This window comes from Ciona robusta, chromosome 9 (genome assembly GCF_009617815.1).
Source record: "Ciona robusta chromosome 9, ASM961781v2".
Taxonomy (NCBI): Eukaryota; Metazoa; Chordata; class Ascidiacea; order Phlebobranchia; family Cionidae; genus Ciona; species Ciona robusta.
Genome location: NC_143243.1, coordinates 8057594 through 8080831, shown reverse-complemented (window position 1 = coordinate 8080831; position 23238 = coordinate 8057594). Strand labels below are relative to the sequence as shown.

Genomic DNA, 23238 nt, shown 5'->3' with positions numbered 1-23238 from the left:
CCTGAATATGTATTCGTTATCTTTCATCAAATGTCCAACTTTAATGTATCTAGCTTGGATATCAGAAGCGATCTGTGTCCAAGTGATACGGCTCGTCTGGCGTTTTTCGACAATGTAGTTTGTGATGTTGCTTCCACCATCGGCGCAAGGTGGATCCCATGTCACTGTACATTTGGTGGCGGTGATATCTTCAACAGCCAAGTGTCTTACTGGGCCGGGAATATCAAGCACTTTGAGCTGGATTGCCAAAGAACGCTCACCGGCATCGTTGGAAAGAAGTAAAGTATATTGTCCTAAAATAAACGTCATTCGGTTAGATTGTTAAAATATTATGTATATTAGTAAACTTAGTGATATGTAGGCTTACCAGTGTCGTTCCTTGTAGTATCTCCAATAGTTAATGTTGTATGAGTAGTTGAATGATCGAACTTAACACGTGGTGATTGGTCAATGTCCCGGCCATCTCTACACCACCTCACAGATGGAGAAGGCTTGCCGTAAACTCGGATCGTAAACTTGGCCGTGTCTCCAGCACGCACAACCTGCGTATCTCGGAGCGACTGGTCATATTCCAAACTTGGTGGCTCCAACTCGTCCCGGCAAAGAATTGGCGACGAAATTTCGGATGGTTCAGACACCGAGCCTAGAGTTGTAAAATGGATGTTTTTACATAGAGCACTTTGAAAAGTTACTTTATCACAAACCGTATACTTACCGATAGCGTTCTTAGCGAACACTCTGAACTCGTATTTTCGGTTTTCAGAAAGTCCGTCGACCTTGAAATGTGTCTCAGAAACGTTGCCGTAATTTGCCTTGAGCCATCGACCGTCTGGGAGTTCGCGTTTTTCGACGTTGTAGCCAATCAGCTTGCTTCCACCATCATACATTGATTTTGTCCATTCAATAGTTACATATCGTCCGCCAACCTGAAAACACAAGTGTGAGTTATTTACCTGAACAAGATCACCCATGCATATACCGGGAACCTTATTTTACCTGCAATGCTTCTGGCTTTCCTGGTGGGTCAATCGGATCGCGACAATGTGCAAGCTCGGATGGCCTGCTTGCCTTGCTTATGCCAGCAGCATTTTCAGCGTACACGCGGAACTCGTACTCGAGGCCTTGGTCCAAACCACTAGCGCGGTATTCCGTCTCCGAAATCGTCGTTTTGTTGGTTTTCTGCAAAGTGACAGGTTAGAATATTTCAAATCGCACACTTTACATTCTGGTAAATAAAACAAATGTAAATAATGCCTACCATCCATAAGATAGAGTTCCTGTCCTTGTGTTCCATGTGATATCCAGTGATCGGCGAACCACCATCGTTGACTGGTTCGCTCCATCGTAAAGTGACGGAATCTTTCGTAACTCTGCACATCTGTGGCTGAGTTGGTGTACCTGGTGTCTTGTAAGGATGTTGTGCCGTTACAGGCTCGGAGGTGAGCATTGGTCCAACACCGAATCGATTTTCTGCTTTGACGCGGAAGATGTATTCGGTTCCAGCAACAAGCTTGGTGGCTTTGACCGTGTTGCGTGCACATGCAGCCGATACCATGGTCCATACCTGGAGTGACATTTTGTTTGTATATGTTTGAGCAAAAGTAGTGGCGAGGCTAACGTTGAAATACTTACAGTACTGGTGGCTTCACGCTTCTCAACGATGTAACTTGATATTTGGCATCCGCCAGTGACTTTTGGAGCTTCCCATGACAAGGTAATGGAGTCTGCCGTGACTTTGTCGAATCGAACAGGTCCTTGAGGAGCACCTGGTTTATCGTAAATTACGATCTGAACTTGGGCGTTCACTTTGGCAAGCGGGTTCGTAGCAATGATCTCGTAAACACCAGCATCATCAACAATGCAGTCTGTAAACAAAAGGTATAATTTATACATTGCAAAAAATAACAATACTCGGGCGTAATTGTATATTCCAACGTACCTTTAATGGTAAGTAAAGAATAATTTCCGAAAGCATCGACATTAACACGACTGGTTTGTCGCAAGTCAGCGCTATCTCGCTTCCATACTGCAACTGGTAGAGGTTTTCCACGAAGGGCGACTTTAGCTTTAAGGTCGTCTCCTTTCTTTGCGTAGAATGCAAGGTTTGAAAGACCTCCCATGTCAATCTCAGCTGCTTCAACCTGTAAGTAAACACGGTTATATTCTGCTACTACATGTTTATCGTATATGTGTTTAAACAACAATGCAATATTTACCTCATCACGGACTACGACAGGTTGTAGTATTTCACGATGGTCGCCCAAGCCGTTCTCGTTGAGCGCTTTCACTCTGAAGTAATACTCTTTGCCCTCCGATAATCGTGTTACTGTACCGGCAATTGTCTTAACCTGTGCCGCTTGTTTCCAGCTTTCAGCACTGGCTTCTCTGTACTCGATAAGATAGCCTATGAAGAGTTAACGATTAGTAAATCAGGAGAAATGAACCCCATATAATAAAATGGAAGAGAGCACAAACCTGTAACTTTGCTTCCACCGTCGGTATCTGGTTTGGTCCATGCCAAGGACACACTGTTAGAAGTGGTTTGTGTAACCTCCAACCTGCCTGGCGCGCTTGGTACTTCCGATGCCTTGATAGCACCCGGTGTCTCACAGGCTGCACCAATACCGTACTCGTTCTCAGCCATAACTCGGAAATAGTAGCTCATGCCTTCATTAAGGTTCAAAACCTGCGAATTGGAAATGTGAGAAGTCTACTCTAACATGGAGGAAAAATGCATTTCAACGATCATTACCTTGAATGTGTTTCTGACACAAGTCATTGTGACGGTAGCCCAAGCTTTTTTGGTTGTTTCCTTCTTTTCAACAATGTAATGTTGCACCACGCTCCCACCATTGTTAGCAGGCGGCGACCAAGTAAGAGTTACTGACTCTTTGGTAACATCCTTTGCAGCAAGCGCTGTAGGTGCGGATGGAGTATCCAACACCACGACATTAACAGTCACTGTTTTTGATCCAGCGCTGTTTTCGAGGGCTAGGCTGTACTGTCCACTGTCATTTCTAAATCCAAAATAGTTTGGGTAAGTGAATGAATGTAACTTATTTTTTTCTCGCGTGGCCGACTAACGAATTATACCACATATATGTACCTTTTTAATACGAGACAACTTACCTAGTAGAATCTTCAATCAACAACAGAGTAGTTGAATCTGTGGTATCAACGTGGCAAAGATCAGGTAATTTCCCTTCGTCTTTCCTCCATGTAACCATTGGAGCGGGACTTCCTCGGTAAGTTGAAAATAGTCGAATCGAATTTCCAGCTTTAACCTAAAAAACGATCGGGATTAAATACATTTTAAGCATTTGAATTGAGATTTTTTACTGTTAATCTGAAAATAGCATTACCTTCAGTGCTTGTCGCAAACTGGCGTCAATTTCAATATCGGGAGCCATCAGGATATCTTTAGCAACTACCTTTCCAGCGACCAAAGCAAACTCTCCAACCCCAGCGTTGTTAACAGCAGCAATACGAAGGCGATACTCTCGGTTTTCAACCAAGTCGCATACGGTGTACTCTGTAAGTGAATAACGGGCTGGGAGGGGACATTTGATCCAAGCGTCCTCTTCAATCTCGACTTCGCCCTTCACCTCAGCATACTGAACTGCGTAACCTGTGATTTCACTTCCACCGTCATACATTGGTTTGCCCCACGAAACAGTCGCACTCTTTCGCGTAGTTTCGGTGGTTTTCGGATTCGAGGGTGGTCCTAGAATACAACCGCACGTTAAGTCATGTAATTACTACCTCAAACAATATTGCGTTGTTTTGAAACAAAAGACTTACCCGGTGGATATATTGGATCCACAATAGTTGTATAACTGCTAGCATCAGATGGTTCACCAGTGCCTGCCGCATTCTCAGCTGCAACTCGGAACTCAATTTCTGAATTCTCAGGAAGACCCGTCAGTCGGAAACGACATTCAGTTATGTTTTTCCTTGTTGCACGAACCCAGCGAGTTCCTCTCCTATAGTTAAAAGGTGCCCGGTTAGTATAACTACGTAAGCCGTCTGAATATATTTATAATCGCGACATATACCTTTCTCTCTTCTCGAGAATGTAGTTGGTGATTTCCGATCCACCATCGGTGATAGGTCTAGTCCAAGTCAGCACACATGAATCCCTGGTTACATTGCACACTTCGGGTTGGGAAGGCTTTCCAGGTAAGGTGAATGGGTTCTCGGCCTTCAGCGGTTGAGACTCGGCTGCTTCACCTTGTCCGTACTTGTTTACGCCCATAACTCGGAAGATGTATTCATTGTGTTCCAAAAGGTTTGAAACTCGGAAGCTGGTTCCTTCGGCCTATACAATAAATAAGTACTTAAATAGGTCCTAGGTTTAGTTTAATTTAAATATGAAGGAAGCATTTACCTGGTTTGATACAAGCGTCCATGCTAAGCGGCTGGTTTCACGTTTTTCAATGACGTAGTGTGTCACGTGAGCACCACCGTCGTCACGTGGTGCAGACCACGTGATCTTTGCCCGACTTGAAGTGACGTCAGCAACCGTGACGTTTTCTGGAGGTCCAGGTCTGTCAAGAACCTTTAAGCTAACCGTCAAGCTCCTGCTGCCAGCTATGTTCTTTAGGTCGATAGTGTATTGGCCAGAATCTGTACGTCTGCAGTCCCGTATGTGAACCACACTGGTGGAATCTGCGTTGATAATGTTGAGCAAGTTGCTATCTTCAAGTGGCTCGCCAGCCTTGCTCCATCGGACTGATGGGAACGGTTTGCCTGTAATCAAGAAAAGTTAGAACACTTATACAATTTGAACCAACTATCACCAATTGAAGATGATCTTACCAGAAATCTTAGCTTCAAGCTTCACGTTGTCGCCTGCTTTCACAGTGAGAACATCACGCAATTTTGCGTCAAATTCTACACGTGGTGGTGAGATTTCATCCTTGCAAGTTATCGCTTCAGATAAATCTGATGCCTCAGAAACAGCACCGGCCGCGTTCTTCGCGAAGATTCTGGAAGAAATCATTTCATTTAGACGCAATGTTAACATAGCGGAAATATTAAGCAAGTCTCTACAAACCGGAAAATATAATCTTTGTCTTCTGTAAGTCCGGTAACATTGAACTGCGTGTCGATCACATTGCTGAAGTTACATTTCAACCATCGGCCATCTGGTAGTTCACGCCTTTCAATTGTGTATCCAGTAATCTTGGCACCACCATCGTATTCTGGCTTGGCCCATTCCAAAGACACGGAATTGCGTCCAACTTCAAGAATATTTGGACGGCCTGGCTTGTCAACGCTGTCTCTGCATATGTTTGACTCAGATACTCGACTGAACTTTCCAACACCTGCCAAATTCTCCGCGCAAACTCGAAATTGGTATTCCAAATTCTCGGTCAAAGCAGTGATCTGGTAAAAGTAAATATTATTAAAAGTGCTCCATGAACCAAACAGCCACAGCACACTGGTGCGGAGTGCGTACCTTGAGCGAAGTGTCTTTAGCAGGAGCTCTGGTTGCTGGTGTCCACAAAATGGCGTTCCTGTCTTTCTTTTCGACATGGTAGGCGAATATCTTGTCACCTAATATTTAACAAAGTTTACAAAAGGCTCGAAGAAATTATACAAACAATTTATATGGAACAAACTACACACCACCGTCACTTGTAGGCGCATCCCAAGTCAGCGTCACCGTATCTCGTGTGCATTTCGCCACTTCAGGTTGACCAGGCATACCGGGTCGTTTGAATGGATATTCTACAAGAATTGCTTTCGAATCCAACGGTTCGGATCGACCAAATCTATTCTCAGCAAACACTCTGAAAATATATTCCTGATCCCGAGTGAGGCGACCCACCTGTTAAATCATAATATTTAGCCATTTGCTCGATGTGATTCCTCGCCTTTTATATCACTCTATTCACCTTAAGCGAAGTTCTCGCCACGGATCCAGCGATTTCTATCCATTTATCACTTTCTTTTTCGCGACTCATGACGACATAGTTGTTGATTTGTGCGCCACCATCTTGCTCGGGTACTTGCCAAGACATATTTAGTGCATCAGCCGTTACGTTGGTAAACTCGATCGGGCCTCGTGGCATGCTTGGACGATCAAACACGGTCAGCTACAGTTGAAATAAAAAAAATGTTATAAAAATATATAGTTTAACAAAATGTTTCGCCTGGAGTGCGAACTCTACCTTAAGCGGCACTGTTTTACTGCCAGCAGCATTTTTGACAACTATGTCGTATGTTCCAGCGTCAGTACGTTGACAATCCTTGATGTTTAATATTGTGCAACCATCGCCCAAGTCGGTGTTGACACGTTGTGTCTCACGTACGGTTTCTTCGTTTCGTTTCCACTGAGCAGTAGGTAACGGTTTGCCTGTTGTAAAACAATCTCGTTGAATGCTGTTTATCATATGCACGTTATATAAGGTATCACTACGTACCGATCAATGGAACTTTAATGCGGACATTGGTCCCAGCTTTAGCTGTTATTGTGCCCATGTATAGATCTCTAAGGTCAACTCCTGGTTTGATAATATCGTCCTTCGCAACAACTGAATGCAACGTCTGGGTAGGTTCGCCAGCACCGATCGTATTTTTAGCTCGAACTCGGAAATTGTATTCGGCTCCTTCGTTCAAATCGTTGATGGTTGCCCTAAGAGTAAAATTATAAAACGTTAATACCATAATAATAGAAGTAATAACGGAAACTATACAAGAATACATACTTCATTGCGCTTGTAGTAGATTTAGTAATCCAGGTTTCCATTCCAACACGTTGAAGCTCAAGCAAGTATGAAGTGATAGGACTTCCTCCATCAGAGTCTGGCTTGGTCCACACCAAGGACGCAGTCGTTTTGCTGATGTCGGTCAAGTCCAATGATTTGGGAGCTCCTGGAACCTCTGCTGTTCTAGCGACCTCGCGGGTCTCAGCAGGCTCGCCAATTCCGTATTTGTTCTCAGCAAGCACACGGAAGAAGTATTGCTCGCCTTCTTGGAGTCCTGTGACTTTGTAGGACTCGCGGTTTACTTCAGTCGATACCGTGGTCCACGCTTTTCTTGTCGACAAGCGCCTCTCAACGATGTAGTTTGAGACAACTGCGCCGCCATCAGATTTGGGTGTATCCCACATTATAAAGGCAGTGCTTCGTGTCACCTACAATACAAAGTTCGACTTAAAAAAAGTACTTAGGTGTATGATGGTAATTAAAGGGAATGAAACTTACATCTTGAACTCCAAGATTCTGTACTGGCCCTGGTGAATCCAAAACCTTAACATTCACAGCAACAACCTTTGAACCAGCTGTGTTTTCGATCACCAACTCGTATTTTCCAGCGTCGTGTCGGTTGCAATTATTTACCACAAGAAGGCTAGAAAAAGATGATATTGGTAATTAGAATTCGGTTTCATGCCTCAAAACTAACATTTATAAATAATTCTTTACAACGTACCTGTATGACGAAGTTGTATCAATGTCTGTTCTATCTGTGTCCAAACCGCCCTCCTTAGTCCAAGTGGCAGTCGGTGTTGGTCGTCCTTTAATAGTTACGAATAATCGAATAGAACCTCCGGATCTTACTGTGAGTGCTTGTTTCATATCAGCGTCTAATTCATAAGCTGGCGGCTCAATGATCTCAACCGGGTTAGTGGCCTCGGTTTCCGAACTTGGCTCCGATTTGCCGGCTTCGTTAACGGCTCGTACACGGAACCTAAACAACAGAGATATTTGAAGCGAGAGATTGATAGGCCATTGGAAAAAAAATTATTGGCTCCATATACAATATGTGTATTGAATGGGCATGTGGCGATAATTGAAATTCCGTATGGTTGCGTGCGTGTAACGTCACTGCATATTTGTTCAGCGGCAAGATATTTCAGTTGACGAACTGATACCACCTAACTGCCAGCAAAAAAACACAGTTTCAGTACGTACTTGTACTTTAAGTCGGACATCAAGCTAGTGACCACAAACTCTGGCGATCCAATGGGTTGAGCTCCACTGACAACTTCGAAATCGTCGCCATCTTCCTTAGCCATCTCGACCACGTAACCGGACACTGGAGCTCCACCGTCATGTGTTGGTTTGGACCAAGCCAAGCTGATCGAAGTTTTCGTGGTATCAGTGACTCGTGGGGCGCCCGGTACACCTGGTTCGTCTGAAAAAGACAGGAATTGTTAAAGACATTTTGGTTGTTATTACCTCCCGAAACTTACAGTAACATTTCTTGTTTTCTCGCCGTTCTTTCCTACGGTTACATTCCTTTCTCCAGTCTGTATTTCTCCAGTCTGTATCTGTTTCCTTTGTTCGGTTCTTAATAGACCTGGTAAGCTGCTGTGCTTCTTGTACCCACTTAAAGTCTTGCGAATTTCTGCCTGTTGCTCGCCTATTGCGATCAAACTTGGAATGGATATTCTGGTTGAAATAGTTTTCTGCTTTGAACTGAACATTCCTACCTTTACAGTCTTCTCTATAAGTTTTAAGGTATGGAAACCTATCTAGTGAGGATGAACGAACATTATACATTCCAGCACTTCGCCCCAAGCTCTCAACTCGACTATAAGAGCTAGACCTTTGTGATTTAGGAAGTGCTGAATGAAAAAAGTTGTTGGCATCTTCTGAAACAAGCTTATTTAATTCTAAAGCTTTATTCGCTTCGTTAAGATCGTTATTCCATTTTCGACGATTTTCATTCTTAGAATACGAAACTGAAGTTCTAACGTTCTGTTTCTCTAACCTTGAATTAGCTACCTGCTGCATGGCTAATGTTTTGAAGCAAAAATATGAACCGACCACAAAGCTGTCTCGAGACCTTTAACTATATGGAAACAATGACAATGTTATTAGAATAGTTTCGAAAGCGCTTTATATCTGATTCCCTAATGGGAATTCCAGACAGTTGTGGTTACGTAACATCTTCTAGAAACGTTATATAATACCAAGGTGTGAAACTTACATATGGGATCCCTGGCTATTGTGGTACAAGATACATCACTCAATGGTCCAACGCCTCCCTTGTTTTCAGCGGATACTCTGTATTCGTACTCATAATCTTCTGTGAGTCCAGTTACCCTGTGTCTGTTTTCCCGAATCGGTTCGTGGTTGCATCTAAATCAACAACGATATATTAAGTAACTGATGCAGCTGTCTATAACTGTAACCCTATAGAATCATTTTAAATTACCTAATCCACTTCAATCCTTTCTTGTGATGGCGTTCCAAATAATATCCAAGAATCTCACTACCGCCGTCCGACTCTGGTCTGTCCCAGGTCACAGTCATGGTGGTCTTTGTAGACTTAGTAACGGTTGGCTTGCCAGGAGCGCCTGGTGCATCTGTACACAAAAGTTAAATAAATTTTCTAACATGTTACCTAAAAACTGTTTTATAACTGCTAAAACTGTAACTTACCGAATGGATTTTTGCATACAACTGCTTGCGATTCGGTGGGCGGGCCAACTCCGTATTTATTCTGAGCAGATACTCGGAAGATATACTCGTTGCCTGTGATGAGCTTCTGGCAGTTCATTTCGCAATGCATACCAGCGTCTCCAACCTGTTATCAAGTATCAGTTTTATAAACTACAGGCTCATTCTAAGCTAAGCTAAACATGTCCTAGCAGTAACAAAAAAAGGCTATACGCGTCTGCCAATACGGGGATTGCTTGTGCTGTATCATCGGGATAAGTTATATTTAAATATAGGCACAAGTGCACAGCAGATAGCGTGGCACATACCGAAGTCCATAACAGACGGCTGGTTTCTCTCTTTTCCACAACGTAATTAGTGATTGTGCTTCCACCGTTGTTTTGTGGCGCTCCCCAGGAAAGCTTGCATTTGGCTGCAGTCATTCCGGTGATCTTAACAGGTGCGGTAACGGCTCCAGGTTTGTCTGCACGAAATGGATAGCATAATGATCTGTGTTATAATATGAAACAAACAAACAGATTTATTCCACTTACCAAGTACTTGTACGCGACAAGTTGCTGACTTTGATCCATAATGGTTTGAAGCGGTGACTGTGTAATTTCCACCATTGACCAATCTGACATTCTTAATTGTGAGCGTTGCTTGGGCAATTGATCTCTCTATCTTGATGTCATCAGTATCTCTGAGCTCCTTCTCGTTTAATGACCAAGTTACTGTAACCGGAATGTAATGTTAAACACGATACTGACATATTTATATTACACAAACCTTTTGGTAGCGGTTTGCCTTCAGTTATTCCGTGAAGCTGTACGTCTTCACCAGCACGAACAACTAAACCGTCCATTAGAGCCAAATCCAGTGAGACACTCGCAGGTTCTGCAAACATAGAAACATTAGTTTAAAAGTGACCTTAAAATTGTTTGGCAACTATTAGTGAATTCTCAAATTTACCATATTCCTCTTTGCATACGGTGGCTCCTGTTGTCTCTGACGGTTCAGAAACGGATCCCGCGGAATTTTTAGCGCGTACACGGAAGTCGTATCTACTGCCCGGTGTAAGATTTGTAACTTCGAAATTTGTTGCTGATATATTTCCAACATTGCATCGAACCCAGTTCTTTCCAGGCAGATTCAAACGCTCAACGTCGTAACCTACAATGCGGTGCCCGCCATCGAACTTTGGTACTTCCCAACGAACAGAAATACTCTCGTTGGTTGAATCGTAAACGATTGGTCGACATGGTGGCCCTGAAGTACAAGGTTTATGATTATCATCAAATTGGAAAACAGGCCTTGAACACGCAACGATAGTCGTTATAACACGGGTGTTACCATGTACTTTGTAGGTAATATCTTTTGTACTTACCAACAGGATCAAGGGCATATTTAACAGCAGATGCGTCAGAAGGTTCGGATTGTCCAGCTTGGTTCAATGCATATACACGGAACTGATACTCCAACCCTTCGTTAAGGTTCAAGGCTCGACATTCTATGTAGAAAATGTGATTTGTCAAAATACACGATTGCAATTTGGTAGTGCATTTAGAGGGATGGCGCAGTGCATTACCTGTTGTGTGAGTTTTGCACAAGTTCTTCCACAGAATAGAGTTGCGTTCCTTGATTTCTACAATGTATCCAGTAACTGGAGAACCACCATCCTTTCTTGGTGGTTTCCACTGTACCATCATTGAGTCGCGCTTACATAACGTTACTTCTGGTGCGGCTGGAGCGTAAGGTACATCTAAAGAAAACATAATCGAATAAAGATATGGACCATAAGTGAAGTGGAATGTAAATAGACTGCGTTTCTTACTGAATGGGTATTTTGCAACAACGGTCTCGGATAGCAATGGTGAACTGACACCGAATCGGTTCTCTGCCATTACTCGGAAGGTGTATTCGTTGCCACCAATCAAACCGGATGCACGGCATGTCGGTCGGGCGATTGATGACGTCACAAGCGACCATGTACCAGTCGCGATATCACGCTTCTCAACAATGTAGTTGGTGATTTCCGAACCTTTGGATAAAATGTAAGCATTGGTAAAACTACATAGTTATGTTGTATTAATATTGTTTGTCGGTACATTACCTCCAGTGTCTTTAGGCGCATTCCAAGTTAGCGTTGCATGTTCAGCAGTTAAGTCGCTGATTTGAAGCGGGCCATGAGGAACTCCTGGTTTTCCAACCACAACAACCTTAATGATGGCGGTCTTCTTCCCAACAACGTTAGTGGCGGCCACTGAGTATTTTCCCGCGTCCACTTTTCTCACTTCCTTGATGACGACAACAGTTGATATCTGTGTGTCTTCAACGGAAACCCTGGTGTCCTGTTTCAAGTCTTCGTCGTCCTTTGACCATTTAATCTCAGGTTTTGGAGCGCCTTGTACTGGAAGCTTCAACTTGGCTGACGTTCCCTCTCGTGCGAAGAAAGTCATGTTTGGTAGTTCAGTCAAATCAAAGGATGGAAGAGTTGTCTGTTTATATAAATCGATTTAAAAGACTGTACATGGTAACCAAACCGTAACAGAATAAACAAAGGCTCACCTCATCTCTGGCAACAAGGTTTCTTTCTCTTGGTTGCCCAGTTCCTGCTTGGTTTTTGGCAGATACTCGAATAGAATATTCCTTGCCGTCGCTTAGACCGGTAATCTATAACAATAAATGAGGTAAATCAAGCCAGCTGCACCGAGCAAGTGATCAAACTAGAATCGTTACAGTACCTTGTAGCTGAGTACTTTCACATCTTCAGCAGCAACGTCCCAGTCATCGGTATCCTTTGGCGCTATTTCAACGATGTATCCAATCAACCGACTTCCTCCATCGTGGTTTGGCTTCAACCAGTTAAGAGTGGCACTTGACTTGGTCGTCTCAACAACCTCTAATCGTTGAACAGGTCCAGGTTCTTGTGTAACCTTTACTGGTTCAGGAGTCTCGTATGGAACACCAACACCGTACTCGTTTTCAGCCATGACCCTAAAACAACACAATATAAGAATATGCACGTAGTAAAGTCTTAAAAATATTTCAAAGGTTTAAGGGACTTACCTAAAGAAATAGCTCTTTCCAGCTTCCAACTTGTTAATAGTCCATGACGTTCGCGAGCACTGAGCAGTGACTGTCGCCCAAGCTTTTCGTGTGGACTCTCGTTTCTCCACGACATATCCTGTGATAACAGAACCGCCATCGTTGTTTGGAGCTTCCCATGCCATAGAAACAGATTCCAAAGTCACTTCTTTGAACACAATTGGTCCAGGTGCCCCCGGTGTGTCTTGAACGCGAACAATAACGGTTGCAGATTTAGTACCGCTGGTGTTTTCAACGTTCAGAATGTACTTTCCAGAGTCGTCCCTATTGCAGTTTGGAACCATCAATGTCGTGTCCCAGTCTGATGTTTTTACTTCAACTCTGTTCATTGTAAGCTCATCTCCAAGCTTGGCCCAGCTCGCACGTGGTGCAGGACGTCCTTTCAGTCCACAGTACAAGCGAATTGTGTTTCCAGCTCGGATGACCAACGCTTTCATCATTGAAACATCCAGATCAATTGCTGGAGGTTCCAAAATATCCTTAGGAGCAACGCTTCCAGGTACCTCGCTGGCTTCCGACTCACCAATAGTGTTTACCGCCTTGATCCTGAATCGGTATTCTCGTCCATCTGATAAGCTGGTCATTGTGTACTTGGTGATATGTGTGGATGCGACGCGGTCGAACTTGTCGGGACTTTCCGGGTTTGCCATTTCCACAACATAACCTGTGATCGGTGAATCTCCGTCATAAGCTGGCTTGCCCCAAGAAAGTTCGACAGTGCTTCGAGTTGTGTCGATGACTTTAGGGAAAGCTGGAGGACCTGGTGGGTACTTAGGATCGTCGGCGGTTGCTGGCGTTGATGGTGCACTAAATGCTCCAATGCCTGCCGCATTTTCTGCAGCTACCCGGAATTCATACTCTGCACATTCAATAAGTCCAGTTACTTTGATGGAACGATCCGAAACTGGTCGTCGGTTCACTTTAGCCCACTGTACAGCCTTAGTCTCACGCTTTTCCAGGTAGTAACCACTGATTGGTTTGCCACCGTCATCAGATGGTGACTTCCATGCGACAGTCATGCCTTCTTTCGTTGCATTAGACACAATCGGTGGTTCGGCAGCAGATGGTACAGTGAATGGATTCTTTGCAACAACTGGCTGAGTAACCAAAGCTTGCCCGATTCCATATTTATTCTCTGCAGAAATCCTGAACTCGTATTCGTGATTTTGTATGAGCTTCTGCACGCTCAATTCGGTGCTCTGTGCACTGCCACTGACCATTGCCCAAGTTGGACGAGATGTTTCACGGCGTTCAACGACGTAGTTAGTGATAGCTGCCCCACCATCCTCAAGGGGTGGAGACCATGTAAGCTTAAGTCGATCTGCAAGAACGTTGGAAAACTTGGCTGGTCCTTCTGGCATTCCAGGAACGTCAAGAACTCGAACTTTCGCAGTGGCTGAAGTAGATCCGCTTGTGTTTTCTAAAGTTAACACGTAGCTGCCAGCATCTGATCGCTTGCAACTTCGAATTATAAGCCTGGACTGGTTGAGCACATTCTCGACCACAATCGACCCATCGCTTGTAGGTTTGATTTGTTCTCCACCAGCACGGTTCCACACAGCGGTTGGTTTTGGCTTACCGGCAATTGTAGCTTCGATTACAATATCTTGCCCTGCTCTTACTTCGAGCAAATCTTTGCAAGATGCATCGAGTACAATGCCAGGTGCTGCAATGGCTTGTCGCACAAGGGTGGCATCTGTTGGTTCCGATGGCTTCGACACAACGACTGCCGTTTTGGCAATGATGCGGAAACAATACCTTTCCCCTTCGTCCAGGTTTTCCAAAACCACAGCAGTTTGTGGCCCTCTGGTTGTAATATGGCGCACCCATTTTACACTTGGTAGCTTTTGCTTTTCAATGATGTATCCTGCAATCTTCGATCCGCCATCGCTTCGAGGAGCTGTCCATCCGAGCTCAACAGTTGTGTCAGTGACATCAATGACATCAGGCTTGCCTGGTGCATCACATTGATCTCTTGCAACTTGTGGTTCGGTCGGCTTGCAGAAAGCGCCAGCTCCAGCAGTATTGCATGCTTGAACTCGGAACTGATACTCAATACCCTCAAGCAAAGTGTTATCTACGACTTCACGTCGTTTTACAAGAGATTTGTTTACAGGTGTCCACAAAAGACTGTTTAGCTCTTTCTTCTCAATGTTGTAACCGCGCACTGGATTGCCACCATCGACTTCTGGAACGTCCCATGATAGAGTCACGGATTCTTTTCCGATCTTAACCACGTCCAGATTACATGGAACTCCTGGTACCGTGAATGGATATGTTGCCTTAACCATAGCAGAGGAAAGTACATCACTTACTCCACATTTGTTTTCAGCCTTGATTCGGAACACGTATTCGGAATCCTTGTTTAGTTTTCCGACTCTTAATGTTGTTCTTGATACGGTGCTGCTGATCACTTTGAAACCAGGGTGATCTGCCTCCGATTGTTCCACAATATAATTTGTGATTGGGCAACCTCCATCGTCTTCGGGGGCGCTCCAGAGTAGAGTAACAGTGTCGATGTTGATGTCTTTGAATTCAACAGGTCCGGTTGGAGGTGCTGGTCTATCCAGAACCTCAACTTTGACGGTTCCCTGTTTCTTTCCATGAGCGTTCTCGGCTCTTATAATGTATTCATCAGAATGATGTCGTTCGGCCTTCGGAATAGTGAGTGATACGGTCGATGATGTTTTCTGTATCAATAACTTCTCACTTTCCACCAACTCAACACCCTTTCGCATCCAGTAAGTTACGGGATGAGGTTTGCCGGTAATTCCAGCTTCCACGACCAGTTTCTTGCCTGATCGAACCTTGACTTCCTTTGGAATCGTAATTTTTGGAGCTTCAGCTGGTTCCTTTACATCCACAACATCTGTCTCTCTCGGAGGACCTGAAAGTTCTTCATTTCTTGCCTTAACCTGGAACTTGTATTTCTTACTTGACAAGTTTACCACGCTCACTGTCGTGTCAGATACAGTTCTGTACTCTGACCAGTTGGTTGATCCTTCTCCTTGATGCTCAATAACATAACCAGTGATCTTGCTTCCTCCGGTATGGTCTGGTTGAACCCAAGTCAAGGTAACAGTTGATTTTGTAACATCAGTTATTTTCAACTTATTGACTGGACCTGGTTCAGTTATTGGATGACGTGCTCTTACAGGTTTCGGGATTTCAGCAGGAACGCCAACTCCGTATTTGTTTTCGGCTTTGATCCTGAAGTAGTAGTCTTTGCCTTCAACGAGCTTGGTAACACGGAATGCTGTCTTTGGGCATTCAGTTGTTGCTACGGACCACGTCTTCTTGTCGGACTCCTTAAGTTCAACAACATAGTTGATGATTTCGGAGCCGCCATCCAGATCAGGTGGTGTCCAAGATATTTGAGCCGATGTTGCCTTGATGTCTTTAACAATAATGTTGCTGACTGGTCCAGGTGTATCCAATACTTTCACGTTGATATTGATGGATTTTGAGCCCTTTGCGTTTGATGTTGTTAAGGTGTATTTGCCGGTATCTTCACGAGTGCTGTCAGGTACTACCAATGTCGTCTTCAAATCTGTAACATCAACATCTGCACGACGCGATAAAGTAGCTCCTTGCTTGGTCCACTTAACACTGGGCTTAGGACGTCCTCTGATGTTGGCTAAGAGTCTAAGAGTTGACCCAGCCTTAATTTCAATATTTTTGCGCATATCTGCATCCAGATCAATTTCGGGTTCTTCCAAAATCTCAACTGGTTTTACTGCACCAGGAACGCTTTCATATTTTCCTTGCCCGACTTCGTTGACGGCAGCAACTCGGAAAACATAAGTTTGTTCTTGACGCAATCCGGTTACAACAAACTCCGTAGTCTTAGGTGTGCCCACACCAACGTTGCATTTTCTCCAGTCGTCAAGACCCTCGACACTGGATTCAACCACGTATCCAAGGATTCGTGTACCACCGTCGTAAGCAGGTGCAGCCCACTTCAGTGTGACGGAGGTCTTTGTGGTATCAACGACCTTTGGATTAGATGGTGGTCCAGGTACTTCGGTAGGTTCTTTTATTGTGACCATCTTGCTTGGTTCGCTTGGTTGACCGACGCCCATCTCGTTTTCGGCTGCAACTCGGAATTGGTAGTCGTATCCATTAGATAAACCAACCACATTAAGGCGGCGTTCCATGGTGGACTTGGTATTGCAAGGCGACCATCGCACACCCTTCTTCTCACGCTTTTCAAGATAGTAGCCGGAGATGTCTCTTCCGCCATCCTTTTCAGGTGCTTTCCATGCTACAGTAGCTGTTCCATTTCCGATCTTAGTTATTTCAGGAACGTCTGGTGCTCCTGGTTTGTCATACGGACTCTTCGCAACAACGGGTGAGGATTCAATTGCTTGGCTGACACCCATCTTGTTTTCTGCCTTCACTCGGAAAATGTACTCGTTGCCCTCAAGGAGTCGTGGCACTGGGTATGTACATGCTGTTACGGAGGCAGTGACCACTGACCAAACCATCCTTCTCGTCTCGCACTTTTCAAGCTGGTAGTTGGTAATTTCAGAACCGCCATTATCCGTCGGTGGTTCCCATGCAACTGTACAACGGTCTTTGTTCAGTGAAATGATCTTAATCGGGCCAACGCAAGGTCCTGGTTTGTCAAGGACATTAACTTGGGCGCTTGCACTGTCACTTCCAATCCTATTACTAGCCGAAACAACGTAGTGGCCGCAGTCGGCACGGGTCGCGTTCGAAATAGTAAGACGTGTTTCATCTTCGGTAGATTTGATGCTGGTACGGGCAACTTTGAAAAGATCAACATCACCTAATTTCCACACTGCATCTGGTGCGGGTCGGCCAGCCATTGAGGCACGGATAATCAAATCAGTTCCAGCGCGTACAAGAATCTCGCCCTTAGTTTGTGTTGTCAGAATCTTGACGGTTGGCATAATGACATCTTCACAAACCGTCACGTAATCTTTTGTGACACACACTTGGCTTACACCAGCCTTGTTTCGTGCCATCACTCCAAATCTGTATTGCGCGTCTTCTTCAAGGTCGGTAAGTTTCCATTGGCATTCATTCTTGTTTGTTTCCACTTCTTTCCAATCTTTTGTACCCCGTTTCATCACAACTATTTGGTATGAGATAATGGGGCTTCCACCGTTCCAATCCGGCTTGCTCCAACCCAATTCAACGGTGTTCTTTGTGGTTGTGATTACTTTAATGTCTCTTGGTGATTGTGGGACCTGTGCAGGATCCGTTGCAGTAATAGGAGATTTCAGTTCTAGGCTTGGACCAACACCACACTTGTTTTCTGCGGATACTCGGAAGAAATACTCATGGTTCTCCACGATGGTGCATTTGATCATTTTCTTTGTTCCTTCAGAGCTGACAATCGTCCATCCGAAGGATGAGAATCCGGGAAGAGTCGGCTCTTTGATTTCAAGGATAAAGTTTATGATGTCTGTGCCGCCATTATCTTCTGGGTTGTCCCAAGACAGTACACACGAGTTCTTGGTGATGTAACTGGTTTTTAGATTACGGCACATTCCTGGCTTGTCAAGAACATTGACATTAATCTTTACTGATTTTTCGCCAGCTGAGTTCTTGGCTTTCAGAGTGTAAACACCACTGTCGGAACGCTCCGATTCTTTACCGGTAAGTTCTGTTCCAATTGCTGTACGTTGAACATTGTATCTGTTCAAATCAACAGCATGGCCATCCTTAAGCCACTCTACCTCTGGTACGGGACGTCCTTTAATTCGAGCGGTCAACTTCACAGTTTGTCCAACTCTGTAGGTGACTGTGGACATCATGAACGCATCGAGATCAATTTCTGGCTCTTCTAAAACATCCTTAATGATTGTAGATTCTGGGATGTCGCGAGGCTCGCCTTCGCCAACCTCATTCACTGCAAGAACTCGGAACTTGTACTCAATGTTTTCTTTCAAGCCTGGTGCGCGGAATTCGCATTTTTCAATCAGTTTAGTATTGATTCGTGCCCATTCCTTGGCCGACTGGTCATCAGCCGACTGCTTTATATCCATACGTTGGCACTCAACGTAATATCCGGTGATAGCACTACCGCCATCTTTAAGTGGTTTGTTCCAAGTCAATGTTGCTGACGAACAATCGTGATCAGCAACCTTGGGGTTGATTGGAGCTCCCGGGGTTGTCATGGGTCGCAATGCTTTAATAAATGGAGATTGTTCAGAGGGTTTGCTCATTCCAGCGTGGTTCTCAGCAGTAACACGGAAGGCATATAGTCTTCCTTCAAATAAACCTTTAACCCGCATTGTGAATCCAAGTAAAGGATCATGTGTGACTTTAGCCCATCGCCCACTCTCCTTGTCCAGTCTTTCGACAGTGTAACCAAGAATTGTGCTTCCGCCATCACTAGCCGGTGCCGACCAATGCAAGGTGCATCCAGTCTCTGTGATTTCGCTGGCTTCTGGAACGCCTGGAGAATCCGGAACATCAAATGTGTGTTTAGCTACCTCTGGTTTCGATTCAAGAGCATCGCTGACTCCGTGCTTGTTTTCTGCGCTGACACGGAAGAGATATTCCTTTCCTGATATAAGACGCGGCACTTTACATTTGTTTCTTGTGCTCTTCGAACTCACAACTCCCCATGTTTGTTTAGAAGTGTCTTTCTTTTCAACAACATAGTTTGTTATTGGTGAGCCACCGTCGTCCTTCGGTGGATTCCAAGAAATGATGGCGTATTCTGGTGTCATTTCGAGAATGTTCATCGGTCCGATTGGCATTGCTGGTTTGTCCAAAACAGTTACGTGAACGGCTGCGGATTTTGTTCCAGCATCGTTCTTCACTGTCAACGTGTATTCTTGCGTGTCTGATCTCAAAGAACTTCTTATAGTAAGAAGTGTTGATACGTTGTCAGTGTCGCATGTTATGCGTTCATCTGTTACCACAACGTTTCCATCAGCAGTGCTCCACTGTACTGTAGGTACGGGCACGCCGTGTATCGTTGCGGGAATGCGGAGTGTGCTTCCTGCTCTTACAGTCAAACCTTCCAGAGTCTTAACGTCGATTTCAATCGATGGAGACGACAACTTCTGTCTTGGGGCAACCGGCACAGTATGGTCTGGTCGGCTCTCGCCTGCTTCGTTGATGGCACGAACTCGTAGCTTGTACAGCACACCTTCTTTAAGATCAGTCACAGTGCATGATGTTTCTGTTACAGTCTTGAAATTGGTCCATTCTTCACCGGTTGTGTCAATATTGATGCCTGCCTTACGCTTGTCATCAATATCCTTTTCGTTACCAAGCTCAGTGAAGTCAACAATGTAGCCACTGACCGCTGCTCCACCATTTCTGTCTGGTTTCATCCATGAAACAGTGATTGCGGTTTTATCAATGTCTGATACTTCCAAATTCTTTGGCGGGCCTGGTGTGTGAATTGGGTCTCTCGCAAGGATTTCGTCAGAGTCGATATTTGGACCGAGGCCAAACTGGTTTTCTGCTGCAATTCGGAACTTGTAGTGATGACCCTCTGTCAGGTACTTCACCATCAAGCTGGTCTTCTTGGCTGCCATTGCTACTGGCTTCCACACTTGGGATTCCACGTTGTATCGTTCAACCTTGTAGCTTGAGACGACCGCACCACCGTTGTCTGACGGTGCTTTCCATTTAAGGTAGCACGAGTCGGACCTTATTTCACTGATTCGAATGTGCGATACGGCGTTTGGTGTGTCTAAAACATTGACAATGACAGATGCAGTTTTCTTTCCAGCTCCGTTTTCAACAGTTAATGAATAGCGCCCACTGTCCGATCGAGCTGAAGCTTCCGTTTGTATATTGACAATGCCATGCTTAACGGAACGCTCAAATCGTTCATTTGTAGCCGGAATCACTTCATCGTTCTTGCTCCAAGTAATAGTTGGGAACGGATTTCCACGAACGATGGCGCTCAAACTCAAAGGCAATCCTGATTTGATGATTTGCTCTCGAGACATGCTTGCTTGAACTTCGATCTCTGGCGCTTCTTGTCTCTCCTTCACGACAACAGTTCCTTTGACCATAACAGGCTCACTGAGACCAGCTTTGTTTACAGCTGTAACTCGAACTCTGTATTCGTAGTTTTCGGTCAGATCAGGAATAATGTAACTTGTCGTCTTTTGTGTTTCTTGCGTGCACCAAATCTTCCAAGCTTCGCTACCAGCCTTTTGTGTTTCCACAATATACCCAAGCACTGGTGCACCGCCGTCATGACGAGGCTTTTGCCAAGTAACAGTGACAGTGTTCTTCGAAATACCCTTAACGTGTGGGTTGACTGCTGGTCCAGGTGGAGATACTGGGTTCTCAGCCTTGATTTGCTTAGATGGAAGACATTTTGCACCAATTCCGACGCTGTTTTCAGCAGCTACTCTGAATTCGTATTCATTGCCTTCGTAAAGTCCGGTAACTGTGTATCTAGTTTCGTTAATCAGTTCCTTAGTGACACGAACCCATCGCTCGCTCTTCAGTTCACGCTTTTCAACAACGTAATTGAAGATGGCTTTTCCACCGTCGTATGGCTTGCTCCAGGACAGACCGGCTGATTCCTTTCGTACCTCCTTGATGGTTAAAGCATCGGGTGCATCTGGAACACGGTATCGGTCCTTCACTACAACGCCTTGGGTCTCAGCTGGAATAGAACAACCTTGGTCGTTCTCTGCCATGACTCGGAACACGTACTCTGAACCTTCCGTTAACTTGTTAACGCGGAAATCTGTTTTTAGGCTCGTAGAGTTGACAGTAGTCCACATCATGCGAGAGATGTCCCGCTTCTCAATAACGTAATTGAGGAGTTCAGAGCCGCCATCATCTTCAGGTGTTCTCCATGATAAAATCACATGTTCACGCGTAACCTCTTTAACCTCAAGTTCACGTGGTGGTGTAGGTTTATCTACAACTGCTAGAATAACCTTAACATCTCGTTGGCCACCTTCATTTTGAACTGTAACTTTGTAAAGCCCACTATCTTTTCGCATTCCTTTGTGTACTTCAAGGGCGCTTGTAGTTGGAGTTGTCTTGATTTGGAATCTTGCGTCGGTTTGAACCGTGTTGCCATCTTGTTCCCATGTAACAGTAGGTACCGGTCGTCCTGAAATCTTAGCCAAGATACGGTAAGGCTCATCAACCCTAACAATAACTTTCTCTCTTGCATCAATTTTCAGAGTTGGTGGTTCAATGATGTCTCGACATACAACAGGTTTTGTTGGGAATGAAGGAGGGCCGGTACCTCGATCGTTCTTTGCAATTACTCTGAACTCGTAGTTGTCGCCTTCATTAAATCCTTCCAGAGTAACCTCAGTGTCCCGTACCATCTTTTCCGTAGCTGGTGATTGTCGTTCTTGTCCAACCAACCGTTTCTCAACGAGATATTCTGAGATCGGCAAACCACCGTCGGACTTTGGTGGCTTCCATGCAAGGCTCACGGTGCTACGAGTTACGTCAGTGACACGAAGTTCCTCTGGCCTGCCGGGCTCCGAAACTGGATCCCTGGCGGTAATAGGTACTGATGTCTCAATACCTGGACCAACTCCGAGAATGTTTTCGGCCGATACCCTGAACATGTAGGACTCGCCTTCAATAAGACCTTGCACGACAGCAGACGTTCGTGTCACAGTCATTGAAACTCTAGTCCATGATCGTCGTGACGATTCCCGTTTCTCAAGCACATAGTTTGTAATAGTACACCCGCCATCGTCCTTTGGAGGAGACCACGAAAATCCAACTGTGTCACGTGTGACATTGGTTGGTTCAATAGGACCTCCACAGACTCCTGGTACGTCCTGAACAAGAACCTCAACATCCAAACGCTTTTCTCCTGCAGCGTTGCTTGCGATGACAGTGTATTTTCCAGAGTGTTGTCTCTGACAGTTTCGGATGACGAGATCTCGGCTACCTCCTGCTTCTCCTACTCTGGCTTCTTCTGGAAGATCTTTTCCATCTTTCTCCCACGCTACAGTCGGTTGTGGTCTGCCACTAACGTACAACGGAATTTTAATAACTCCGCCAGCCTTTACAACAATCTTGTCTTTCAAAGACGCATCGAGAGTAATTTCTGGAAGATCTTGTTTTTCCTGAATTGTTACGGCTTCGGCAATGTAGCCAGGCTCTCCTTGTCCAGCAGCATTTAACGCGACAACTCGGAAATAGTATTGTTTACCTTCGACGAGATCCGGCACAACAAACTCACAGGAGCGCTGATCATGTTTTGTGGCCTTTACCCAATCCTCGGAATCAGCCACCCGCATCTCAACGTGGTATCCCTTGACCTTAGAGCCACCATCGCTATCTGGAACTTTCCATGCGAGCGATACAGCATTTTTCGTTGTGTCTTTGACGCTTGGGAATGGTGGTCCAGGCGGAGAAATTGCAGCGCTTGCTAAAATTAAGTCACTTGGTTGAGAAAACTCGCTCTGTCCTGCAGCGTTCACTGCAGCAACTCGGAACATGTACTCGTGGCCTTCTCTTAGCCCTCGAACTCGGTATTGATTACCACCAATTTCATCAGTGGTAGCTTTGGACCACTTCTTCTTGGTGCGAGATCGTTTCTCCAGAATGTAGTTTGAAATAATAGCACCACCATCGTCTTCAGGTACGTTCCAGAATACGGTCATGGCATCTCTTGATACACCAGTCACTTGTGGTTGTCCTGGTGCAGATGCGCACTCGTATTGGTTCTTTGCTTCGCATGGAGTGTCGCTTACAGTCCAAGTGCTGGCTCCGTATTTGTTATTAGCCCTATAAATACATGGCA

The 23238-nt window shown here is 44.9% G+C and overlaps 1 protein-coding gene across 28 annotated transcripts in view; it reads right to left on the bottom strand.

Moving 5' to 3' along the window:
• Positions 1-23238, bottom strand: part of LOC149731924 (titin-like) — a 163307-nt gene that overhangs the window by 34488 nt on the left and 105581 nt on the right. For all 28 annotated transcript variants that reach the window (XM_089885393.1, XM_089885399.1, XM_089885394.1 and 25 more), the window contains 40 exons: positions 12462-23222; positions 12137-12389; positions 11961-12065; positions 11506-11890; positions 11227-11433; positions 10981-11154; positions 10780-10902; positions 10365-10661; positions 10182-10289; positions 9947-10126; positions 9722-9876; positions 9396-9540; positions 9169-9319; positions 8941-9092; positions 7920-8142; positions 7438-7695; positions 7212-7356; positions 6714-7141; positions 6429-6640; positions 6177-6361; positions 5901-6101; positions 5632-5833; positions 5462-5559; positions 5057-5388; positions 4819-4988; positions 4388-4749; positions 4056-4318; positions 3802-3983; positions 3363-3724; positions 3130-3284; positions 2753-3017; positions 2476-2686; positions 2217-2404; positions 1940-2141; positions 1633-1865; positions 1259-1564; positions 997-1179; positions 716-926; positions 368-643; positions 2-293 (listed from right to left, as the gene is read on the bottom strand). In XM_089885393.1, the coding sequence (XP_089741519.1) occupies positions 2-293; positions 368-643; positions 716-926; positions 997-1179; positions 1259-1564; positions 1633-1865; positions 1940-2141; positions 2217-2404; positions 2476-2686; positions 2753-3017; positions 3130-3284; positions 3363-3724; positions 3802-3983; positions 4056-4318; positions 4388-4749; positions 4819-4988; positions 5057-5388; positions 5462-5559; positions 5632-5833; positions 5901-6101; positions 6177-6361; positions 6429-6640; positions 6714-7141; positions 7212-7356; positions 7438-7695; positions 7920-8142; positions 8941-9092; positions 9169-9319; positions 9396-9540; positions 9722-9876; positions 9947-10126; positions 10182-10289; positions 10365-10661; positions 10780-10902; positions 10981-11154; positions 11227-11433; positions 11506-11890; positions 11961-12065; positions 12137-12389; positions 12462-23222 (19341 nt within the window). The remainder of the gene's footprint in view (position 1; positions 294-367; positions 644-715; positions 927-996; positions 1180-1258; positions 1565-1632; positions 1866-1939; positions 2142-2216; positions 2405-2475; positions 2687-2752; positions 3018-3129; positions 3285-3362; positions 3725-3801; positions 3984-4055; positions 4319-4387; positions 4750-4818; positions 4989-5056; positions 5389-5461; positions 5560-5631; positions 5834-5900; positions 6102-6176; positions 6362-6428; positions 6641-6713; positions 7142-7211; positions 7357-7437; positions 7696-7919; positions 8143-8940; positions 9093-9168; positions 9320-9395; positions 9541-9721; positions 9877-9946; positions 10127-10181; positions 10290-10364; positions 10662-10779; positions 10903-10980; positions 11155-11226; positions 11434-11505; positions 11891-11960; positions 12066-12136; positions 12390-12461; positions 23223-23238) is intronic.